The sequence below is a fragment of the Haemorhous mexicanus genome, chromosome 5 (genome assembly GCF_027477595.1).
Source record: "Haemorhous mexicanus isolate bHaeMex1 chromosome 5, bHaeMex1.pri, whole genome shotgun sequence".
Classification (NCBI taxonomy): Eukaryota; Metazoa; Chordata; class Aves; order Passeriformes; family Fringillidae; genus Haemorhous; species Haemorhous mexicanus.
Window position 1 is genome coordinate 58,059,675 of NC_082345.1, and position 20,430 is coordinate 58,080,104.

The 20,430-nt window shown below is 34.9% G+C and overlaps 1 protein-coding gene across 15 annotated transcripts in view; it reads left to right on the top strand.

The window, feature by feature from the left end:
• BRD1 (bromodomain containing 1) overlaps positions 1-20,430 on the top strand; it is a 67,268-nt gene that overhangs the window by 26,736 nt on the left and 20,102 nt on the right. For 13 of the 15 annotated variants that reach the window (XM_059847261.1, XM_059847266.1, XM_059847270.1 and 10 more), the window contains 5 exons: positions 6,310-6,441; positions 9,520-9,648; positions 10,545-10,857; positions 11,640-11,900; positions 15,093-15,581. In XM_059847261.1, coding sequence (XP_059703244.1) covers positions 6,310-6,441; positions 9,520-9,648; positions 10,545-10,857; positions 11,640-11,900; positions 15,093-15,581 — 1,324 coding nt within the window. The remainder of the gene's footprint in view (positions 1-6,309; positions 6,442-9,519; positions 9,649-10,544; positions 10,858-11,639; positions 11,901-15,092; positions 15,582-20,430) is intronic. The other 2 variants (XM_059847273.1, XM_059847274.1) reach the window with 2 other exon arrangements.

Here is a 20,430-nt window from a genome sequence, read left to right on the forward strand (position 1 = left end):
GAAGATATTGGAAATTTTCTATTTTATTGAATTAAAAATAAACTAGGAAGCCTAGCACAAAGTAAAAGCTTTTTTATACTCATGACTAAATAAATTATTTACTCTATTCTGACGTGATATTACCTATTTTGGCAGTTGGGAATTATCTAGTGCTTTTTAATATGTAAGATGTAAAAAAAAAAAAATTGTGCAGCTTTTTCTTCTGTTTTTCTTAAATGTTTCACAAAAATACTGTCATCACAAATATCATAATGCCATTATTCATTTGTAAGTGTTGTAGTTTTTTGTAACCCATTAATCAATGTGCTGTCAGATAAAAAAATAAAAGTTATTTTAAATTCATTAAAAGATGCAAAGCAGATGTCTTATTTGACACTTGAAAAAAAATATGGATTTTAACAGGGTAAAGGGTTAGACAGATAGTTTACAGTTTTCAAATTCAGATCTGTATTGTCCAGTAATAACAAAATGCTAGTTGTTGCTGAAGTTCAAAGACCTGTTTCAGCTTCTGGTTTTGCTTTTGATACAGTTAAGTGGGATTATAGAAAAGCATAACTTTAGTTGTACACTCCTATTAATAAGTTGCTGAAAAACATCACAGCAGCAACTCCAGGTGGTCCATATTGGTTTCAAGTTACTGGATAGCTTCAAAAATAATTAAAACTTCTGAATTGTGTGGATCCATGCATGTAGACTTTGAAATGCTACAAAGCATCATGATGTGGAAACTTACTGCATCCAAGTTACCTTTTTTAATGGAATGAAATGTGTAGGTGGGTGTGTTCTTTCCATTCTCCGGGCACTTGACTTCCTGTAAAATAGCTTCTAAAATGTCAGAATTAATTTTATAATAATTTACTTGTATTAAATTGAATTTTTCCCCCTCCGAAGTGGAACTGTTATTTTTTTTAGAATTGTATTTCTGTTTGCTGATTAAGTCATTGATTGATGTAGTCATAAAAAATACCATGGTCAACACTGCTTCCTAAGTATTTGATCTGTCATGTTTCTGTGTGTTTATTTTTTTAGCTTTTCTTGTGGAAAAACTAATTAATAATTTCCAGAGTAATTGAGATTGGAAAGGACCTCTGGAGGTGATCTGGAGGTCATTGTTGGATACAACACCACTGCTCAAGCAGGGCCACTTAGCTGTCCAGCACCATATCCAGTTGGCTTTTGAGTTATCTCCAAGGGTGGAAACTGCACAACCTCTCTGGGGAGCTGTGTCAGTGCTTGGTCACCCTTATAGTTTAGAAAAAAAACATGAGTCTTCTGATGTCTGCTCTTACTTTGTGCCCATTGCCTCTTTTGTTGTCACTGGGCACCACTGAATGGAGCCTGGCTCTATCTTCTTGCCTCTTCCCTTCAGATGTTTATGTGTATTGGTGAGATTTCTGCCCCTGAGCCTTTGCTCCTCCAGGTTAAATAGTTCGAGCTGTCTCAGCCTTTCCTCATAGCTGAGATTGTCAAATTTCAGTTACATGGACTCCTTTTAGGTGAAGTCAACATTGAATATAAATCAACCACTTGTTTATCTTGTTTTCATTGTTTCTATATTACTCCATTTTGAAATTTGATTAATCTTTTAGTTCTGCATGAGAGGTTCTGAAGAGTGATACCTGGCAGTGTACCTAATAACAGTTAAAATTAATTTATCCCGACAATAAACTTCTTTTTAAATGAGCTTGAGTCCTTATAAAATACTAAAGGCAAGCACAGAAGTGTGGTGCTATGGTGGCAGTATAGAACTAGACCATTGTTGATGTCTGAAAAATTACACAAGCCACTTTTCTTGTGGGATGGCATGATAAGGGTGCAACATTACTGTATATTTAAATAATAACCATCACAATACAACTGTTATTGTAATTGATGTTTGATTAAAATAAAATAGGCCTTTGATATGAGCATTTTAAAATTAAATTGCCTGTTTACCCTTTGGTACAAACAGTAGTTCTTTACTTTCTTTTCCGATTTGAGAACGATTCTTAAATAAGGAAATAATATATTCTAAACAAATTGGAAGCTATTTATATTCGTCTGTTGAAAAGTTTGTTCTGTTGAAAAGTAAAATCTAGTTTCAAGGTGAGCTGAGTATTAAATGAGTCTGTTGATGAAAAATTTTTAGTTAGTGCTTTTCAGTGAGTACCAAGTGTCCTGTGTATGACATTGTGTCTTTTCCAGAGCACTTTCAATGCTATTTATTAAAGCAGTCATAACTGCAAGGCAATAAATGTGTTTTGTTACTCCAAAGTATAAACCAATTTGTAATCAAGACAATAAACAGCAACGGCATAGCTGTTGTGAGAACACCTTAAAATTTTTTAGATAGGCATGATTATTTTGTTCATTTCAGTCCAGACGGGAAAATTCTTGTTTATTTTATGTGAGGGGTCAGAATATCAAGAAACCTACATAGATTTTTCAGTTAAACAAATATAAGCAGTGATGTAATAAGATTCAGGGCTTTTATAAAATTGTTATTTAAACAGAAAAGAAGTGTTGTAATGACTAACCAAAACCCTGAAAATGGTTTCAGGATGTGTGGTGGAAAGTGGTTTTGATCCCTCCCTGTTAGGTTACTAGAACAAATTTGACAAAGGGAGAAGTTTTCATGATCTAGGCTTACTTCCTAATAAATGTGTTTCAGAGTTCAGTTATGGTATGGTTTTGAAGATCTAAGAGTTTTAAACCAGGCTGAAAGACCTGGACTGCTTCACCATTGCAAGGAGCAAAGAACTCTGTAAGAGAATGGTTTATGCTCTCGCTTCTCTCTCCACTTGGAGAGATTAAGGAAAGGTATTGGAATACTCTAATACTACTTAGATCCTCATTATTTTAGTTTTTTTTCCCTGAACTTTAAGAATGCTTGAATGAAAATAAGGCATGAAATGTAAGTGTAGAAGCTTGCTGCTTCTTTAGTGATGTTAGTTTAAAGCCACTATTAGAAGAAATAATAGAGAAGGTGCTGATGACTTAAGATCACACCTGCACTGAAGATTTCATTAAGAACACAAGTTGTAATCACTAAATGGTTTTGTCTGATTGCCATACAAGTCCAGCAGAGCATGCTAATAAAACTAATTGTATTACTCAAGGTCCAGTTTAATCACTGTCATTCTATTTTTGTTTGTATCATATTAAGTGACAGTCTCTCTAAGGAGTGAGGCTGTTCACACACATTCACATCCAGCATAAGGAAGGATATGGTGCTACACTGACAGTATTCCTGCTGCTGTGGAGACACTCATAGCATACTGATGGTGAGACGAGTTCTCAGCTGATGCATGTTCTTTGTGTAGACTTAAAAATGGTTTCCTCTTCCCTTAGTATTAACAAATAGGTAATATTCTAGGTAATACTTTATTACTTATTCTGTGTAATACTTAATACTAGGTAATATTTCCAGGTAATGTTCAGCAAGAACTAAGTCCATTGAAAAATCATAGACTCACAGAATGGTTTGAAGTGGAAGGGTCCTTAAAGATCATCTAATTCCCACCCTGCTGCCATGGGCATGGACAGCTTCCACCAGACCAAGTTACTCAGTTCCCCACCCAACCTGACCTTGAACACTGTCATGGATGGGCCATTAACAGATTCTATGGGCAATCTGTTCCAGTGTCTCACCTTCCGCACAGTCAAGAATTTCTACCTAATATCTAATCTAAATTTCCCTTCTTTCAGTTTTAACTCATTGCTTCTTGTCCTATCAGTACAGTTCCTGATGAAGAGTCCCTCTCCAAGTGAGAATTTCTTTATAAGTTTTTTTTGTGTCATCAGCCAAACGAAACTTGGTGGTTATCAGGAGAGTTGTAAAAAGAAGGAAGAAGAACAACTTTCCTATCAGAAAGTTAATAGAAACTTTCTATGTCAGAAAGCTAAAAAATTTGAAAGGAACTCTTTGTATGTTAAGTTTTTGCTGGTTGGTTGTTGGAAACCAGTACATCATGCTCTCTTCAACTTTTGTGAACCTTTTAATTTAATTAAGGTATATGTTGTGTGTCAGATAATAAATAGGTTAGGGCAAAGGAGAGTTAGCTATTAAGCTGTAAACTGTCTGCCAGCATTACTTTGCATAGAAGTGTCAAAAAATTGGAGGCTTGCTATTAATTTCCAAACCAGAGTGCTGTTCAAAAAGGTAGTGCATGTGTGCGGAAAAAAAAGGGATGCAGGGTGGTTTTGATATTTTGGGTCACATCTGCAGATTGGCAAGTATGTACTTATTATAGGGAATGAAATTGGTAAAACAACTGATTCAGGTAAAATATTTTTATTTTATTTGAGTGCAACTGCACCTTGAGGTTCAGCCAAGTACTTAAGTGTATAATAAACTACCCTAAGGCCCTCTGTAACATTATTTTTTCTTGCCGTATTTAAGTTTCCTGACCCACCCTAGAACTAGTACACTTTGTTGACTTAGTTTTCATCAGGCTTGGTTCCCCAGTTTTGTAAATTATGCAGTTAAATAGGGCAAAAGAGCAGGCTCTGAATGTTTTCAAGCAAAGGGAGGTCAAGCCTGCTACTTCTGGCAGTTTAATTTTGGTTCTGACAAACAGAAGAACCAAAAAAATTGTACAACTAAGAGATGGGCTGCATTTCCACACATGAGGTTTATACTCAGAGATGAAGGGGGTTAGGAGAGTAGCGTTTAGTGCCAGTGTAGACTTCCTATGTCAGTGAGTCTCCTCAGAATTTTAAGGAATTGAAAATTATTAAAAATATTAATGCTCTTATCTGTCAGAATTTACTTTGAACTATTCTGACCCCAGCAGTTAAATCATCTTGTGTCTATGTAAAGATTTAACTCTTTTAAAAAGAAATTACAACTGTCAGTTGTAATAATCATTGGCAAAGGGAACTAGAAGTTTCTAGCTCCAGTTTGTAGGTTTTGGTTTGTTGTTGGTGGTTTGGTTGTTTTTTTTTTTTCCCTTAGTGAAAAGAGGAACAAGCTTTTATTTCCAGATTGGTATATTCTAGTGCAGAAATAGTTGACATTTTAAGTATTTTCAACTTCAGTGAAGTCAGAGATTTGAATACAACTAAGTTTTGCCTTTACAAAGTACATGAAGCAATAAAATACAATGCAGATGATAGAATTATAGCACTGGCAAAACTGGCAAATCTATTAGATGATGTTTTTAAGCTTCCAGTTTTTGTAACTCAACTATCTGAAAAATTGCACAAGCTTCCTTTAGAGGACCTCTAGTACTTCTAAATTATTCTTCTTTTGAGGAATTTAGGGCTTTTGGTATAATAATTTGTAATGTTGTTTGTTGTTCATCTCATTAGCCACTTTCCTTTATTCCTCTGTCTTCTGCATATAAAAGCTGATGGAATTTACTGGTTTTGTTTTAGGTTTTAGAATGCCCTCCAAGATGACTTAACAGGTGTATATTGGATTATGCTAGTTATGGGCAAGCATGCAAAGTTTTGGATGTCTCTCAGATATGCTTTTATAAAATACTCCTTTTTCAAATGTAATATTTTTCCAAAGCAGATCTTTCTTTTGTGTAATTGCTACTAATATCAGGTATTCAGTTTCTTTATGGCCTCATTTCTGGTGAATTATCAATACCATTTGAATCCTGGAGGTAGTATTCTAGTATCTTCCCTTTTCCTTATGAAAAATAGTAAAGGCAAACAAACACTGGGTTTTTTATGTACAAATCAATCTATATACTACAAGTGTTTAAACATTACTTACTCTGAAAAATGTGTAAATTAAATTCTTTCATCCATTTTCCAAAAGGGTGTATTGCTGCATTATTCACCTGCAATACCATTTGAAGTTACTATATTATCTAAAAAACAGCTTTTCATTTCCTGTGCTCTCAAGCCGTAATTATTTTGTTTTGTTACAAGTGTGTCCTAGTTCTGCTGGGTGTGAGGGAGGTGGACTGTGTTGATCACATGAGTAATTTGTTTCTGCCAGGCTGGAGCTTCTGAAGAAACTGATGGTGTTCACCTAGTTTGGATTTTGATGCAAAAAACCTGTATCGTATTTTGCAGCTTGTTTTATTTCTCAATTACTGTTTGCTGTGTTCCTTCTTCTGATGTCAATAGCCATTACCATAGGATTGCTTTCTAATTTTGATTTTATTTTCAGTTAGACCCTTGAGTAACTCTGGAAGATACCCTGACTGCAGGTTTTCTGTTGTTGCAGCATGAAGCTCATGAGCAAGTGCCATAACTTGCTCAGAGTAGATTGTCCTTTCATGTGCATACATTTTGTAATTGTATAAAACTATCTTATAAAAAGAGGTATGCATTTTTCTTTTCATGAAAATATTTTGATTGTTTTCTTAGAGAGAAGATGATGAAGAAATGCTAGCCTTAAAAGAAAAATTGAAGTACTGGCAAAGGCTGCGCCATGATCTTGAAAGAGCACGTTTATTGATAGAACTTATACGTAAGCGTGAAAAATTAAAAAGAGAACAGGTAAATGTAGCACCTTTTAATTTGGTGAAGCTTTTCTGAAGGAAAGATAATTTAAGTATTCTCACAGTTCTTTCAGTAGAAGGACAGCTGTATTTTAATCCTTATATAGGGTCAAGTAATGTATGTGCATGCTGTGCACTCAAACTATTTAAAATATATAAAATTTTCATAGAATGGCTTGGGTTGAAAGGAACATTAAGGATTGTATAGTCCCTCGTCAATGAACAGGAATATCTTCAACTAGATCAGGTTGTTCAAAGCCCTGTCCAATCTAACCTTTAATTTTTCTAGGAATAAGGTATCTGCCACCTCTCTGGGCAGCCTGTTGTTCAATGCTTCACCCTCATTGTAAAAAATTTCTTCCTTATATGTAGTTGAATCTACCCTCTTTTAGTTTAAAAGTGTTACCCCTTGTCCTGTCACTACAGGCCCTACTAATCAGTTTGTCCCCATCTTACCTATAAACTTCCTTTAAGTACTGAGAGGCTGCAATAAAGTCTCATTTGGCCCCTCTCTTCTCCAGGATGAGCAACCCCATTTCTCTCAGCCTGTCTTCAGAAGAGAGCTTCAGTCTGATCATGTTTGTGGCCCTCCTCTGGACTCACTCCAACAGCTTTATGCCTTATGTTGGGGGCTGCAGAGCTGGATGCAGCAGTCCAGCTGGGGCCAAACTGGGGCAGAGTAGAGGGACAGAATCACCTCCCTTGACCTGCTGGCCACACTTCTCTCGATCCAGCCATGGATGCAGTTGACTTTCTGGGCTGCAGGCATACTCTGAAGGCTCATACTGAGGTTTTTATCCACCAGTGCGTCGAGTTCTTGACAGGGCTGGAGCTATTCATCCCTCAGCTGGTACTGATACCTGGGGTTGCCACAAGCCAAGTGCAGGAGGACCTGAAATTTGACCTTGTTGAGCCCCATGAGATTCCCATGGTGCCCACCTCTTGAGTTTGTCCATGTCTGGATGGGATTCTGTCCTTGGGGTGTGTCAACTGCACAATTCGTCTTGGTGTCGTCTGCAGATTTGTTGAGGGTGCACTTGATCCTTTGGTCTCATGTCATTGATAAAAATATTAACTACTCCTGGTCCCAGTACAGACCTCCAAGGGACACCACTCATTACTGATCTCCATCCAGAGTCCAAGCCATTGATCACTGCTCTCTGGATGCAGCCATCCAGCCAATTCCTTACCTGTGGAGCAGTCCACCCATTAAATCCATCTCTCTTCAGTTTAGAGAGAAGGATGTTGTTGAGGACCATGTCAGAGGCCTTAGAGAAGTCCAGATAGATGACATCTTCCCTTGTCTGCTTAAAAGAGTTACTCCATTGTAGAAGGCCACTAGGTTGGTTAGACCACTAGGTTAGTTAGGTAGGACTTACCCTTTGTAAGGATGTGCTGGCTGTCCTGAATTATCTCCTTGTGCCCCATGAGGAAGCTTTGCCTTGTGAAGTTATCTGTAATGGACTCCAGGAGTCTCCTACAGCTTGTCATGGTACTCATCCAGATGTCAGAGTTGAAGTCCTCAGCAGGACAGGAACCTGTGAAAGCAGTGCCTGTCTGTAGCTGAAGCAAGAAGGCTTTGTCAATAGGCTCCCCTAGATCTGAAATAAATACCAACCACAGGGTTCCTTCTCTCACCTTGGTGCCTAAGCTTTCAACCTGCTCATGGCTTTTCTTGAGACAACTTTTCACAGTATATTCATTTCTCAATGTAGAAAGCAACCCCGCTGCCCCTTGGTACTCTCTTGGCCCTTCTGACCAGCTTCTGACCATCCATAGTCACACTTCAGTCATTGGATTCATCCCACCAAATTTCAGTAATGGAAATTATGGTGTAGCTCTCTAACAGCGCTGTGACCTCCAGCTCCTTCTGTTTGTTGCCCATGCTGTGTGCATTGGTATAGAGAAACTATTTAGGAAGACATTCTCTTTGACTTGGAAAAATGATTGGTTTCTGAAGAGCTGTAGAAGATTTGATCTATTGAGGTTTTCTCAATACATGTCCTTATACTTAGTAGCACTTTTATCCTTCTGTCACGAAAAAAGCAAAAATAAAGGCTGCATCTGAAATCCTGCAGTATTCTACAGTTAACATTGCCAAGAGAAAAGATTTGAGGAAGTGATAATGCAAAAAGATAAAAGCTTACATGAAAACTGAACACAAAATGTTTGCACTTAGGAGTTTTTAATGGTCCTTATTTATAAAAACACCATTTCATTTTTACTTTTGCAAACTGTGAACATTGATTGCAAGGTAATATAATTTGTCCTTCTGCAGTGCTTTCTGGAATTCTGTGCATTATTCACATGTATTCATGTGTCACTTGCTTTACACATGTATTTATATGCATATACTTTATGTATGTGTGTTTGCTTATACTTTATTTACATTTATATATTATATATATGTACACACACCTTTAATCTTTCATTAAGAATTTACTTTAGCCATAGCAAGACTGTTTCATTGTTGATAGCTCTTAAAACGGCTTGAAAATTAAGCTACAGAGGAATTGAAATAGTGTCCAAAATAAAAAAATTCTGAAGGATATTGAAGTATTTGAAGATGTTGATTCTGTTTTTTGAAATAATTTTCTTGGAATTTTTGTAGAACATTGTCTTTCCAGTTACTCTTTGTTTTGGTCTTATGTAGCCTGTAAATCAGATTCTCTTTAAACTTCGAACGTAGCAGTACAACTGAAATTTAATTTGAAACATTACCTTTAAATTCTTACTATTTTCACATTGTTGGTGAATTGTGAAGCTGTTATTATATCCCATCTTTAAAAAAATACGTTTAAAAGTGGAACAAAATTTTACATATAAAATACAAATTTGAGTTCTGGGAAGCTGGAGTTGAAGGAATGATAAAGGTTTTCAGCTAATGATTTTATAAGAAAAAAAAATCAATGTCAGATAAATGCCAACTGGTGATATTGAAAGTAGTACTGAACTAATTTACTTAAATATATTTGTATTTAATATCTTATCTAAAATACTTCACTGTTGCTGCTAACCAATTTTAATACAGTCTGTTAATGGAAAATGCTCAGTTGGATAACTGTTGCTTCTTTAGGTCAAGCTTGAGCAGGTTACTATGGAACTTCAGCTTATTCCATTCACTGTACTTCTGCGATCGGTTCTGGATCAGCTGCAGGAAAAGGATTCTGCTCGTATATTTGCTCAGCCGGTGAACCTTAAAGAGGTATGTTTGCAGCTGTGTTTCCTGATGTTTACATGTGGCTCAGTGGCACTTAAGTACAGGAAACAAGTCGTTACATGCAGAGTTAGAAGCAAGTTTAATCTTCATGCTGATAATTACCATTATGAGTTATGGTCTACTGCTATGAAAGCCTTTTTATGCTTATATACCAAAATAATTTCTGGGAAATACTTGTATGGAAGTACCCCATTCTTGTATAGAATGTTGGGTATATACTTATACTTTTCAGTAAGACGATTTTGGTAATGCAGATACTATGTTCTTACTTGAAGGTGAAACTAAACAGACTTAGAGTGTATATGTGTGCATTTGTGCATATACTGCATACACATCTGTTTGTTATATGTAGAATCATTAAGGTTGAAAAAGACTGCCAAGATAATCGAGTCCAGTCTTTGACCTCATACCAGTATGCTAACTAAACCATATTGCAGAGTGCCACACTTCCATGGATGGCCACTGCACCACTTCCCTGAGGAGCCTGTTCAGTTCTTAACCAGCCTTTCAGTGTAGAAATCTTTCCTAATATCCAACCTGAACTGCTCCTGGCACAACTTGAGGCCATTTTCCCTTGTACTATCACTAGTTGCCTGAAAGTAGGAGTACATAAAACCACAGAATTCTTAAGAAAAATTAGTTTCAGCATCTCTTAGTAGAGCTCAAACTTGTTAGCTGAGATGCAGAACATTGTAATGTGTAAGCTTCTGTTGACATGCAAGGGTTTGCGATATCTAGATGTGCAATTCTAAGTTACATCTTTAATTGCTTGTATTGAGGTGTTACAAGATACGTTTAAAAAGCAGATCAGTTACTAACTAATGCTACTTTGTCTGCAATAAGACAATTTACCCATTTGTGCTTTAAATATTTATTCAAAGGTTCCAGACTATTTGGATCATATTAAACATCCTATGGATTTCTCTACCATGCGGAAACGGTTAGAAGCTCAAGGCTATAAAAACCTCACTGAGTTTGAAGAAGACTTCAATCTGATCATAGATAACTGTATGAAGTACAATGCAAAAGATACAATATTTTATAGAGCTGCAGTGCGGTTACGAGATCAAGGAGGTGTAGTTCTCAGGCAAGCCAGGCGAGATGCTGAAGGAATTGGTTATAACAATGAAACTGGAATGCACTTACCAGAACGGCCTAAACTTGAGTCACCCCAGCCTTTCTCTTGGGAAGATGGTAAGATGTTTTTCTTGTAAGATCATTTTGGAAAGTCGCATTTTTTTATTGCATGCAGCATGCATGTTCCATACAGATATTCAGGATTGTTGCTGTCCAGTTTGCTAACTAGATTCTCCACCCCCCATTAAAAACATTGCTTGAAAGAGTCTGGTGTTTGTATTCTACCAAATCTGTCATAAGACTTCAGTGCTATCTGGATTCTGATTTTGGCAGTGTCAGAGCCTAATTTATCAACTTACGTGGAAAAGGTTTTTAAGTTGAGTGCTTTCTTTCACATGATCGTATATGCTTGTAAGGCATGGAAAATGAATGCCAATGTTCATAAACTTCAGCACATTCCTTAGTAACCTACTCAAAAAATTGAGCACATTTGTAATACTAGGAATTAATTTTTTTTTTTTGATGTACACATGACTTTTCTAAGGTTTGGCAGTGGAGAATAATTAACACATTTCTTTTATAACCATAATTTTGTCCTTTTCTTTAACAAGAAGGAATTCATTTGTTAAAGTGGGAAGGATTAATTATGTCTTCCTTCTGACCTCTTATTTCTTTGCTCTACTACTTAGTTTTTTAGATCAAGGTGCTGATTAAGAAGAATAGTAACTATATAGTAGGAATTCATTTCAGTATTTCTGTCTATAATCTAAATAGGCTTTTGACAGTATTTTTTTATTTTGGCATGTGAATTCAGTTTTTTTCCTTTTGTTGGTATTACTGTTCTGAGAATATGCTGGGAAATGCTAATACGTTTTCAATTGTACGTGTTTTGACTTCAGTGGATAGGTTACTGAATCCTGCAAACAGAGCACATATGTCCTTGGAAGAACAGCTGAGAGAGCTGCTAGAAAAACTTGATCTCACCTGTGCAATGAAATCCAGTGGGTCAAGGAGCAAAAGAGCAAAGCTGTTAAAGAAAGAAATCAGCATTATTCGCAACAAACTCAGTCAGCAACACAACCAAGCTCCTCAAATAGAGTCAGGTATTGGAAGTTTCGAGGAAGAAAGTGCGGCATTAGATCAAGATGGAGAAGAAGAAGGTAAGATTGTAAACCAGGTTTAAATGTGTACTGTTCTGAGCCACTTCAGTCAGGTGCTGCGATATGAGTAATAGTGTGAAGTAAAGAATTTGATCAACTAATATTAAATTTAAAATACTTGTTTTAAAATTAAAATAATAGTTTGAAAATATGAAAATAGCTGCCTAATCAGAACAAATATTTTAAGAGTAGAATGATCTTCTTAAAAAAACCTCCCTCCATTACTTTTCATGGTAGCAAGGCTTTAAAAACTTAGGTGTTAAAAAATGAAAGTGCAAATCATCTCAGATGAAAAGCAGTTGGAAATGCCTGAGTGGAAGATATCTTTTTACATTTGAAAATACACTTATCTGTCAAAATATGTATTAGGAAGCATGTGAGCCTAGGCCAATGGTAATGAAAACTCTGGCTATTGTACTGTGTTTGTACCCTTTTTTATTCACTACTCCAGACTCCAGGGAGGAGGGTGGGTAGGCTTTGGGTTTATTTGTTTATTTATTTATCTATTTTAAATTAAGCTAGCTATTGATAAGACTTAACAGATTTCATGTTGTAGAATCAAGTCAGCCACATCTGCCTTGCTCTTCCCCTTTTGCTTCTCTTCCTCCTCAAAACATTTGTCTCAGAACTGTGTCTACTCTTGGCTAATTGCCATTGATTTCAATTAGAGCAGTGTGCTGGAAGGACTAATTTAATATTTTAATTAAATATAATATTTGCATTTTTAGTTTTTAAATTTAGTTTCTTTCCATAATTTTTAAATGATGGAAAGAAAATCTGTCAGTCAAATAAGAATTCTATTGACTTTGTTTCATGGTTAGCTCTAAGGAACTAAACTTTTTCCTTAGGAGAGTGAAGTGTTTCATTTTTGAGTAAGTGCCTTGAATAGGAGGAGGAAAGAGCTCAAGGGAAAGTGGAAGCATGGTAATAAATAAAATAATCTCTATTTGTTGTGGCTTGATGCTTTCAAAATTTTTGAAGGGCGAAGTCAATTAAATGATTGTCCTTAACTGCCATTCAAACAGCAACTTAAACAGTGTTTACCTCCAAACAGAACTTGCTGGAGATTTGAGCATTGGTAGAAAAAGTGTACATGAACCAGCACAATATCTTGTTCTGAGTCTTTTAAGTGTTCTCAAAATGTTTAATGGTATGGGTTTTTTAAATTTGGGTATTTTTTAATCTTCAAGTAATTATGGTATTAAATACAGTTCTTTAGGAATGTGGGGTTTGGCATCTAAAGAATCCAAAACCTTTTTTTTTTTATTTGTAGATTAACATTTTGATGCCACAGCCTTTCACTTCAGCAGTTTTTTGTGAAAAAAGTATTCCAAAGTGAACAGTAGTGGTTTTCTTATATTTACAGTATGCTTTTTAAATAAAACATGATGAAAGGCACAATCCAGGTTTGATTGGTATGGTTGTTACGGTTCTGATCTAGTGGAGAGTAATAATAATTAGTTCAAATTTCAGTTCTTTAATTGAAGGTACATAGAGGAGTAAAGAAAAGAAATTGCCTAAAAAAAGATAAGAAAAATCCTGTGCCCAGGATCTCTACAGGAGCTGACTTCAATAGAACTCTGAATTACCCCCTTGCAATTCTGTTTCCAGTCTTTGATCATGTGAAAAATACAGTACTAGAATAACCCCGTGAAATTTAGGTTTTATTTCTAAATAATTCTCAAGTGCTTTTATGTTCTTTTATCTTTCACTGAGTATTTTCTAATTACTTGTAAGAAAATCAGAAATATTGTTCACAAAGGAAGTCACAGTGGAGATTTTAAAGTACGGGATTTTTTAATGGCTGGTAGTTTAAATGTGCTTATCTGACTGTACATTTCATTCTACAGTCTTTCTGAAATATTAGTTACCAATTCTAATACCTATGTGCCTGCAAATGATGTAAGCACAGTCAGACAGTAAGCACAGTATTTTAAAACCAGGTATTTTTTAATATGAACTATGCTATTGTTTCATTAAACCTTAAACAACAGGGTAAAGATTTTTTTTTTGCATTTAGAAATCATTGATTTCCAAGTAAATATTGCTGTGCCAAAACCAAACAAAATAAACTGCAAATAGAGAACTTAAATGCTTTGAGGTTTTACACCTTTTTTCATTTGGCATAGAAAATTTAACTAAGTTTAAATATTTTATGTAGTAGCATAAGTAGTACATTAGTGTTATATAGTTACTCTAGAATAAGTATTTCCTTTCTTGAATTTTGAAAGATTCTTTTGGAAGCTAGAAAGATTTTAACATCTTTTTGAGTTGATAATTATGGGTTAGGACATCCTTCTATTTGTATTAGGGAATGCTGCAATAGTAGAATGTTTATTTTCTTTCCTATTACTTGTGATGAAAAATTGAAACTACTTATGTACACTCACTACCATATCTCTATTGTCTTTTCCTAGCATGGATTTAGTGGAATTGAGTGGGATATGATCATATTAAAAAAGTGTGGGGGAGAAGGGGAGAAAAATAATAGAGGGTGGTTTTTCTGATTTCTCATATCAAATCTGCATTATTGAGCGTGTTATTTTTCAACTAGTGGCTAATCAAGCTGTAAGGTATTGGGGGTGTTGGGTTTTTCTTCTCCATTTTTATTACTTTTTCGTAGATAAAACTTCTGGTCACAACTGTAAGAAAGTTTTACAAATCATGCCCTTGTGTAGATTTTGTAACACATTTTAGTTCACTCAAGTAAAATAGATTACAAGTACTTTTTTTTTTTTTTAGTGTTTAGCTGATAAAATGTGTCATAGGCAGGTGAGGTGAATATTGAGAAGGTGAAAGAGTATGTTACAAAAAATTTTACTTGAATGGCAGTATAATTGCATTTAACAGATAATCATCCACCACCCCAACTTGCTAATAAAAAAATAGATTTTGTAGTTTTTAGTTAATGAAACTAACATAACTGCATGAGAAGAAGCAAGTACTTATCCAGGTATAAATTGTTAACACCAACTCTAGACGTCTTCTTTTCTACCCCTGTTACATTCCCAGTATAAAAGTAGGAACTACTAACTAGGACAGATTGTTGCTAGACAAGTTTTGGTTTTAAAATGTTATGCTTTGTTTCCAGACAACAATTTATTTGGTGGGCTGCACATTTATAGTGAGTTTTATAATAGACTTTATAACTACAGGTTTTCAAAAATCACACTCTATTTATAATTTTTTCAGGAGATAAATCTCCCCCTAAACTTGAACCATCAGATGCATTACCTCTTCCTTCAAACTTGGAGACTAATTCAGAACCACCAACCCTCAAACCAGTAGAACTCAATCCAGAGCAGAGTAAGCTTTACAAAAGAGTAAAATTTGATAATGAATTATATAGCACTTCCATTCAGAAAGAAATAAATGGACACACTCCAGAACACTTACTTGACAGTAATCTCAATGAGTCGACTGTTTCTGCTGTAGCTGAGTCATCAACTGATGTAAACAGACGTACATCCATTCTCTTCTGCAAATCGAAAAGTATAAGCCCCCAAAAGTCTGCAAAGAACACTGAAACCCAGCCAACTTCTCCACAGCTAGGGACCAAAACCTTTTTGTCTGTAGTCCTTCCAAGGTTGGAGACACTTCTGCACCCAAGGAAAAGATCAAGGAGTGCATGTGGAGATTCTGAGGTTGATGATGAGTCCCCTGTAAAGCGCTTGGATACAGGTAAATGTTTACAAAACTTATTTGAATGGATGCATCTGGAAAGTTAACATACCTGTTAGTTTTTACGTACATGTGATTGTTAATCTTCAGATTTTAGCACTTGAAACAGGTTGTCCTCACAGTTGAGGAGTTACAGTTTAGAAAATTATTATTCATATTTGTGTTGGCCCTTGACAATTAGACTTACTGAACCAAGTTTCGGTTCTTTAGTTTCATGATGCAGTTTTTAAGTACACATATGGGTGTATATGAAACCTGTAGGAAAGATGAATTGGCTGCTTTTTTGCAAATTCCCTGTTAAATTACATGGAACTTGACATGTGATACCAAAACTAGAAGGCTTGTAAGCAGGAGCATAAAAAATACTATGTATGATTTCATTTTGCTGACTGTTACTCCAAGCATATTTTTATATTATGAAACTGTTGACTGTGAATGAGGCACTTTGTATGTCCATGTATTTTATGGAAGTGTTAAAACCCCAACATATAATGACACTTTATGTGGTTTCTTTTTTTTAGTCTGTGCGCTTTCAGTAGAGTTGATGGTGAGATAATGCTCTTAATGAGACTTCTCTAAAGGATATTTGAAAGAAAATGTTATCTTCATACATTAGTGCAGTACAAACAACTCAAAACATTAATTATATGTCTCAAGACATTAATTATATCTTTTCTTAGCACACTATAGTTCTATTTATTTGAGAAGTTCGTATAAAACCTTTGAGGAAAAAAAGCAGCATCAGGAAATTACTTATGGATATTTCCTTAATGTCATCCATGGCCATTGCTATGACTTTTATATTACCTTTGAAATAAATTCTCTGTTTCATTATCATGTTGGGAACCCTTATGAAGGTATGCAAACAGAATGTGGGGATTTGTCTCTTTGAATGAAAGAGATAGGAGTTTAATTTAAACATTAGGTGTGAAGATGTGCTCCAAAAGCTGGGGAGAGGTAGGGGGGTTAATTTGGGGGAAAAGGAAAATGTTGTTGATTTTTAGGTTGTTTCTTTTTTGTTTGGTGGGAATTTTTTTGTTTTGAATAACAGAATATTTTGGGGTGTGGGGTGTTAAGCTTTTTTTGATTGGTTGGTTGGCTGGGGTTTTTTTTGAATGATCAAGTGAGGACACTAATGATTCTAATGCTGGAATCATAGTATGAGAAAATGTTATGTAAGATGCAGTGAGGAGAATTGTTTTTCATTTATATTTTTGGGTTTTGCTTGGTTTGCCTCTTTGGAAAGCCCCAACTTCCATTCATTTTCCTAACAGCTTGGAAAGGGCATACAGATTTGATCTGATACTTTAGTTCTGAAGTAAGTACCAAGTGAAGGCAGTGTGATACTAGAAATTAGTTAATCTTTATTAATAATATAAAAACATTGGTTTCCAAATATCCCAATTTGCCTGTGTATAATCTAGATAATTTCATTATGTACCTGTACATAGATTGCATTTTATCATACACAGTGAATTGTTTCATGCTGGGAATTAGTACCAGTTCCTTGAAATTTTTGTGTTAAACATTGTGAATTTTTTCTTTAAGGGAAGAAAAGGTTTTTATTTTGCAAGAAAACTAACTTAATTCTTAAAGGGAAAAAAAGGCAGCAACAAAACCAAAATCCACCAGATTTCTGAATACATTAAAATTCAGGGGTTTTTTTCTCTCTGTGGAGTTAAGTATATGTAGAGCAAATATGCTTTTGTTTATCTTCAAAACTAACAATCTAGTTATGGGAATAAAATCCAGAAGTTAAAAAGTTTTTCTGTTGTTAATTTAAAACAAAATTACATAGTCTTTTTCTGAAGCTAGTAAAGATATAAAGAGAATTAAATATATGTAGAACTCATGCTTAGGTGGCATTTATAGTTAGAATTTGTACTTGTTCAAGAAGAGTGAATTGAAACAGTTTGGCCAATTAATATTCACCTGAAAATGTTCTGGTTATTCTTTATTAGTATCTTGTGTTTTAAGCATATATGGTTCATACAGATGTGGCAGTTTAACAGATCTTATTCCTTTGATTAGTTTGCCTGTTGGCAAGCAAACATTTTGCTTTCACAGAGGAAATTTTATTCCTCATGTTATTTTCAAATTTGTGTCTCCACACTAATTTAAGTAATTAGCAGTTGGCAGCTATCTTGAGCTACAGTTCAGCAGGAAACCAGCACAAATGTCAGATACTTACCAAGATTTAAAAACAGTTGAGATTTTTTGTGTATGCAGCTGGTATGGATTCATGTAGATGTCTGTGTTATGATAAAAATGCATTAGGTGATGTATACAGCAATACATTCTTTCTCTTTGGTTATTTTTTTACAAAACTTAATCTTGTGCTGTAGGTAAGAATGTTTTTATTCAGTAGAACCCAGCAGAGCTTTTTCTTCCAAAGCCACCCAGTCATAGGAGAAGGCATGCAGTTGGCTTCTTGTGTGCATTGACATGAGTTATCAGCTTTTTGGGAAATCCCTGCAGTTGAAAATGAATTATTGTTGCACAGTTTTCTTTGAGTGGTGTGAATATTAACTGCCCTTAATTTTACTGAATATGGAAAAAAATCACGAAAAAGAACTTCACTTAATGTGCCAAGGATTGAAAATTTTAAGTGGTCGGGAGCTGCACTGTCACACATTTTTTTTCTTACCTATTCATAACCAGTATGAGGGGTTTTGACATTATTTAAGGATGTCTTGTTTCTGTCCCTTACTCTGCAGACTCTTCAGTGTTTCCTCCTTTCTTGTCACTCCTGTATTCTTACATGACAAAATTCAAAGGAAGACTAAAGTTTATTTAGTTGAGTGAAACCACACCTATCTGGTTGTTTCATTATTCTTGTAGACTGCTTTTAGTGTGCTCTCTTGACTTACATTTGAGGTTGATGTTTTTCCAGCTATTTTCAAGAAAGACACATATGGAATCCACTGACACGCTCCTTTGTAAGTGTGGTGTCCCACATGCTGTTAGTTTTCATACATAAGATTACTGAAATGTCAGCTCTTTTTTGGAAATAGGGGACTATTGAGTTAGGCTTCAAAGGGAACTGAAAGCAGTTCATTTCCATACTGTGATCTTTCATATGTGAAATCTTTGAAATATATGAAGCTGGTGTGTAGTATAATCTTAAATTTAAATTTTCTAGTGTTCTGTGTTATCACAGAGTACATCTGTCTTTGTTGTTGCTGTGTAGAAACTGACAGCTGCATAATGGAGACGTGTTTAAAAATTTCCTGTACATATTTGATGTATTTTGGGTTTGCTTCACATGGTATCTAGCAGCAATTTCCAAAAGAAGGTTGTTGGTTTACCTAGGAAATTTTGGTGACATCAGAGATTGATGTATTATTATTCTTGAAGGTTGGGCATGTCCAGTCTTAACTGTGAAAAGTTTAATGACCTTTTCAAAATACCCATTGTATACTTACCTTGCTCTTTGGTTACAAAGATGAATCCTTTTTGTCAGGGAAATATTTTGTGCAGTTATTTATCAGAGAAAAATGAAATTGATTAATGGATAGAAGGTAGATTTTACAGACCATTAAAAATCTGCCTGTATCAGTTGTGAATTAGTAAGATTGCAGATGGAACAAATTATTGTTTCAAGAAACCTTTTTTTAACATTGTAAAATCATAGCTTATGATCAGATTAAATTCTCCTGTGTGCTTGGTGTTATTAGTCATCTCTAAGGTTTTGTAAATTTAGGTTTTATAATTCACAGTTGCGGTTACAGTACTCTCTATTTTAATTAGAAACTAAGTATTTAAAATACACTAGCCTAAAACAACCACTGTAATTTAATATAGAATCAGGATTTCAGATAGTGATTATTATAGTGCAGTATGTTGTTTCTTTTACTTATTGTCCAAATGCAGTAGTAGAAAATTCCAGTGAAGTATATAATTTAGTTCATATTTTCGCTTAAAGCTACACAGATTTTCTCAAGGTACTGAAACACATGTAAACAAGTATTTAGAATATCGATCACTGAAGTAGAATATTCACACAGTAAAAAGCACAGAGTGGAGGAATTTATAATTTCTTAATACATACTTCACATACAGTTATCAGTAAACAACAAAGATTGCTTATTAAATCTCTTAGTAAATGTTGGGCTGACTTTGTTTCTGCTTGACTACTAAAAATGATGGCAAGTAACCTGTATGTGAATTCCATTTGCATTTGATAGAATTTAATGTTGTAGTTCAGACCGCTGTTTCTTAATTTGATATGATAAGGGTAGACATTGTGTCTGGAGTGAAATGGAATGCAGTGCATTTTTTAAATTCTTGAGTACTTGATTTCTAATGAATACTTGCCTCTCTGGAGCACAGGCCCATTTGGCTAAAAGTCAGGCTTCATATGCACAGCATTCATTACCATTCACTAAATGGAGGAAGTGAAAGTAATGCATGCATATCTAAGAAACGTATGTTTTCGTAGTAAGTAAAAAAACTGAAATAAAGGTTCCTCAGGAAAAAAAAGCCCCAAATTGGTATAATTTCTCTTGTGGTTAGCATAGACAGGAATGGCAGTATATGTGTGTGTATATATATCTGTATATATATAATTGATATTCATTAATCCAGTGCAACAATATGACTAAATCTTTTGACAGATCCACAGTCCTGATTTGTTGTATGAAATGCATAGTGATTGTTTCATGTGAAGTCTGATTTGAAATTTAATTATTTGAGCACTTAGTGGTGTTCAAGAGCTTTAGCTGCCTGACTCCAGGAGGTTTGGAAACATAAAACATTTTAAGGTGTATTTTCAAACAAACAAAGTATTAGAGATTGTGAGGAGATTATGAAGGCCTAAAAGGAGTTATTCCCTGGATTGTTAAATTTG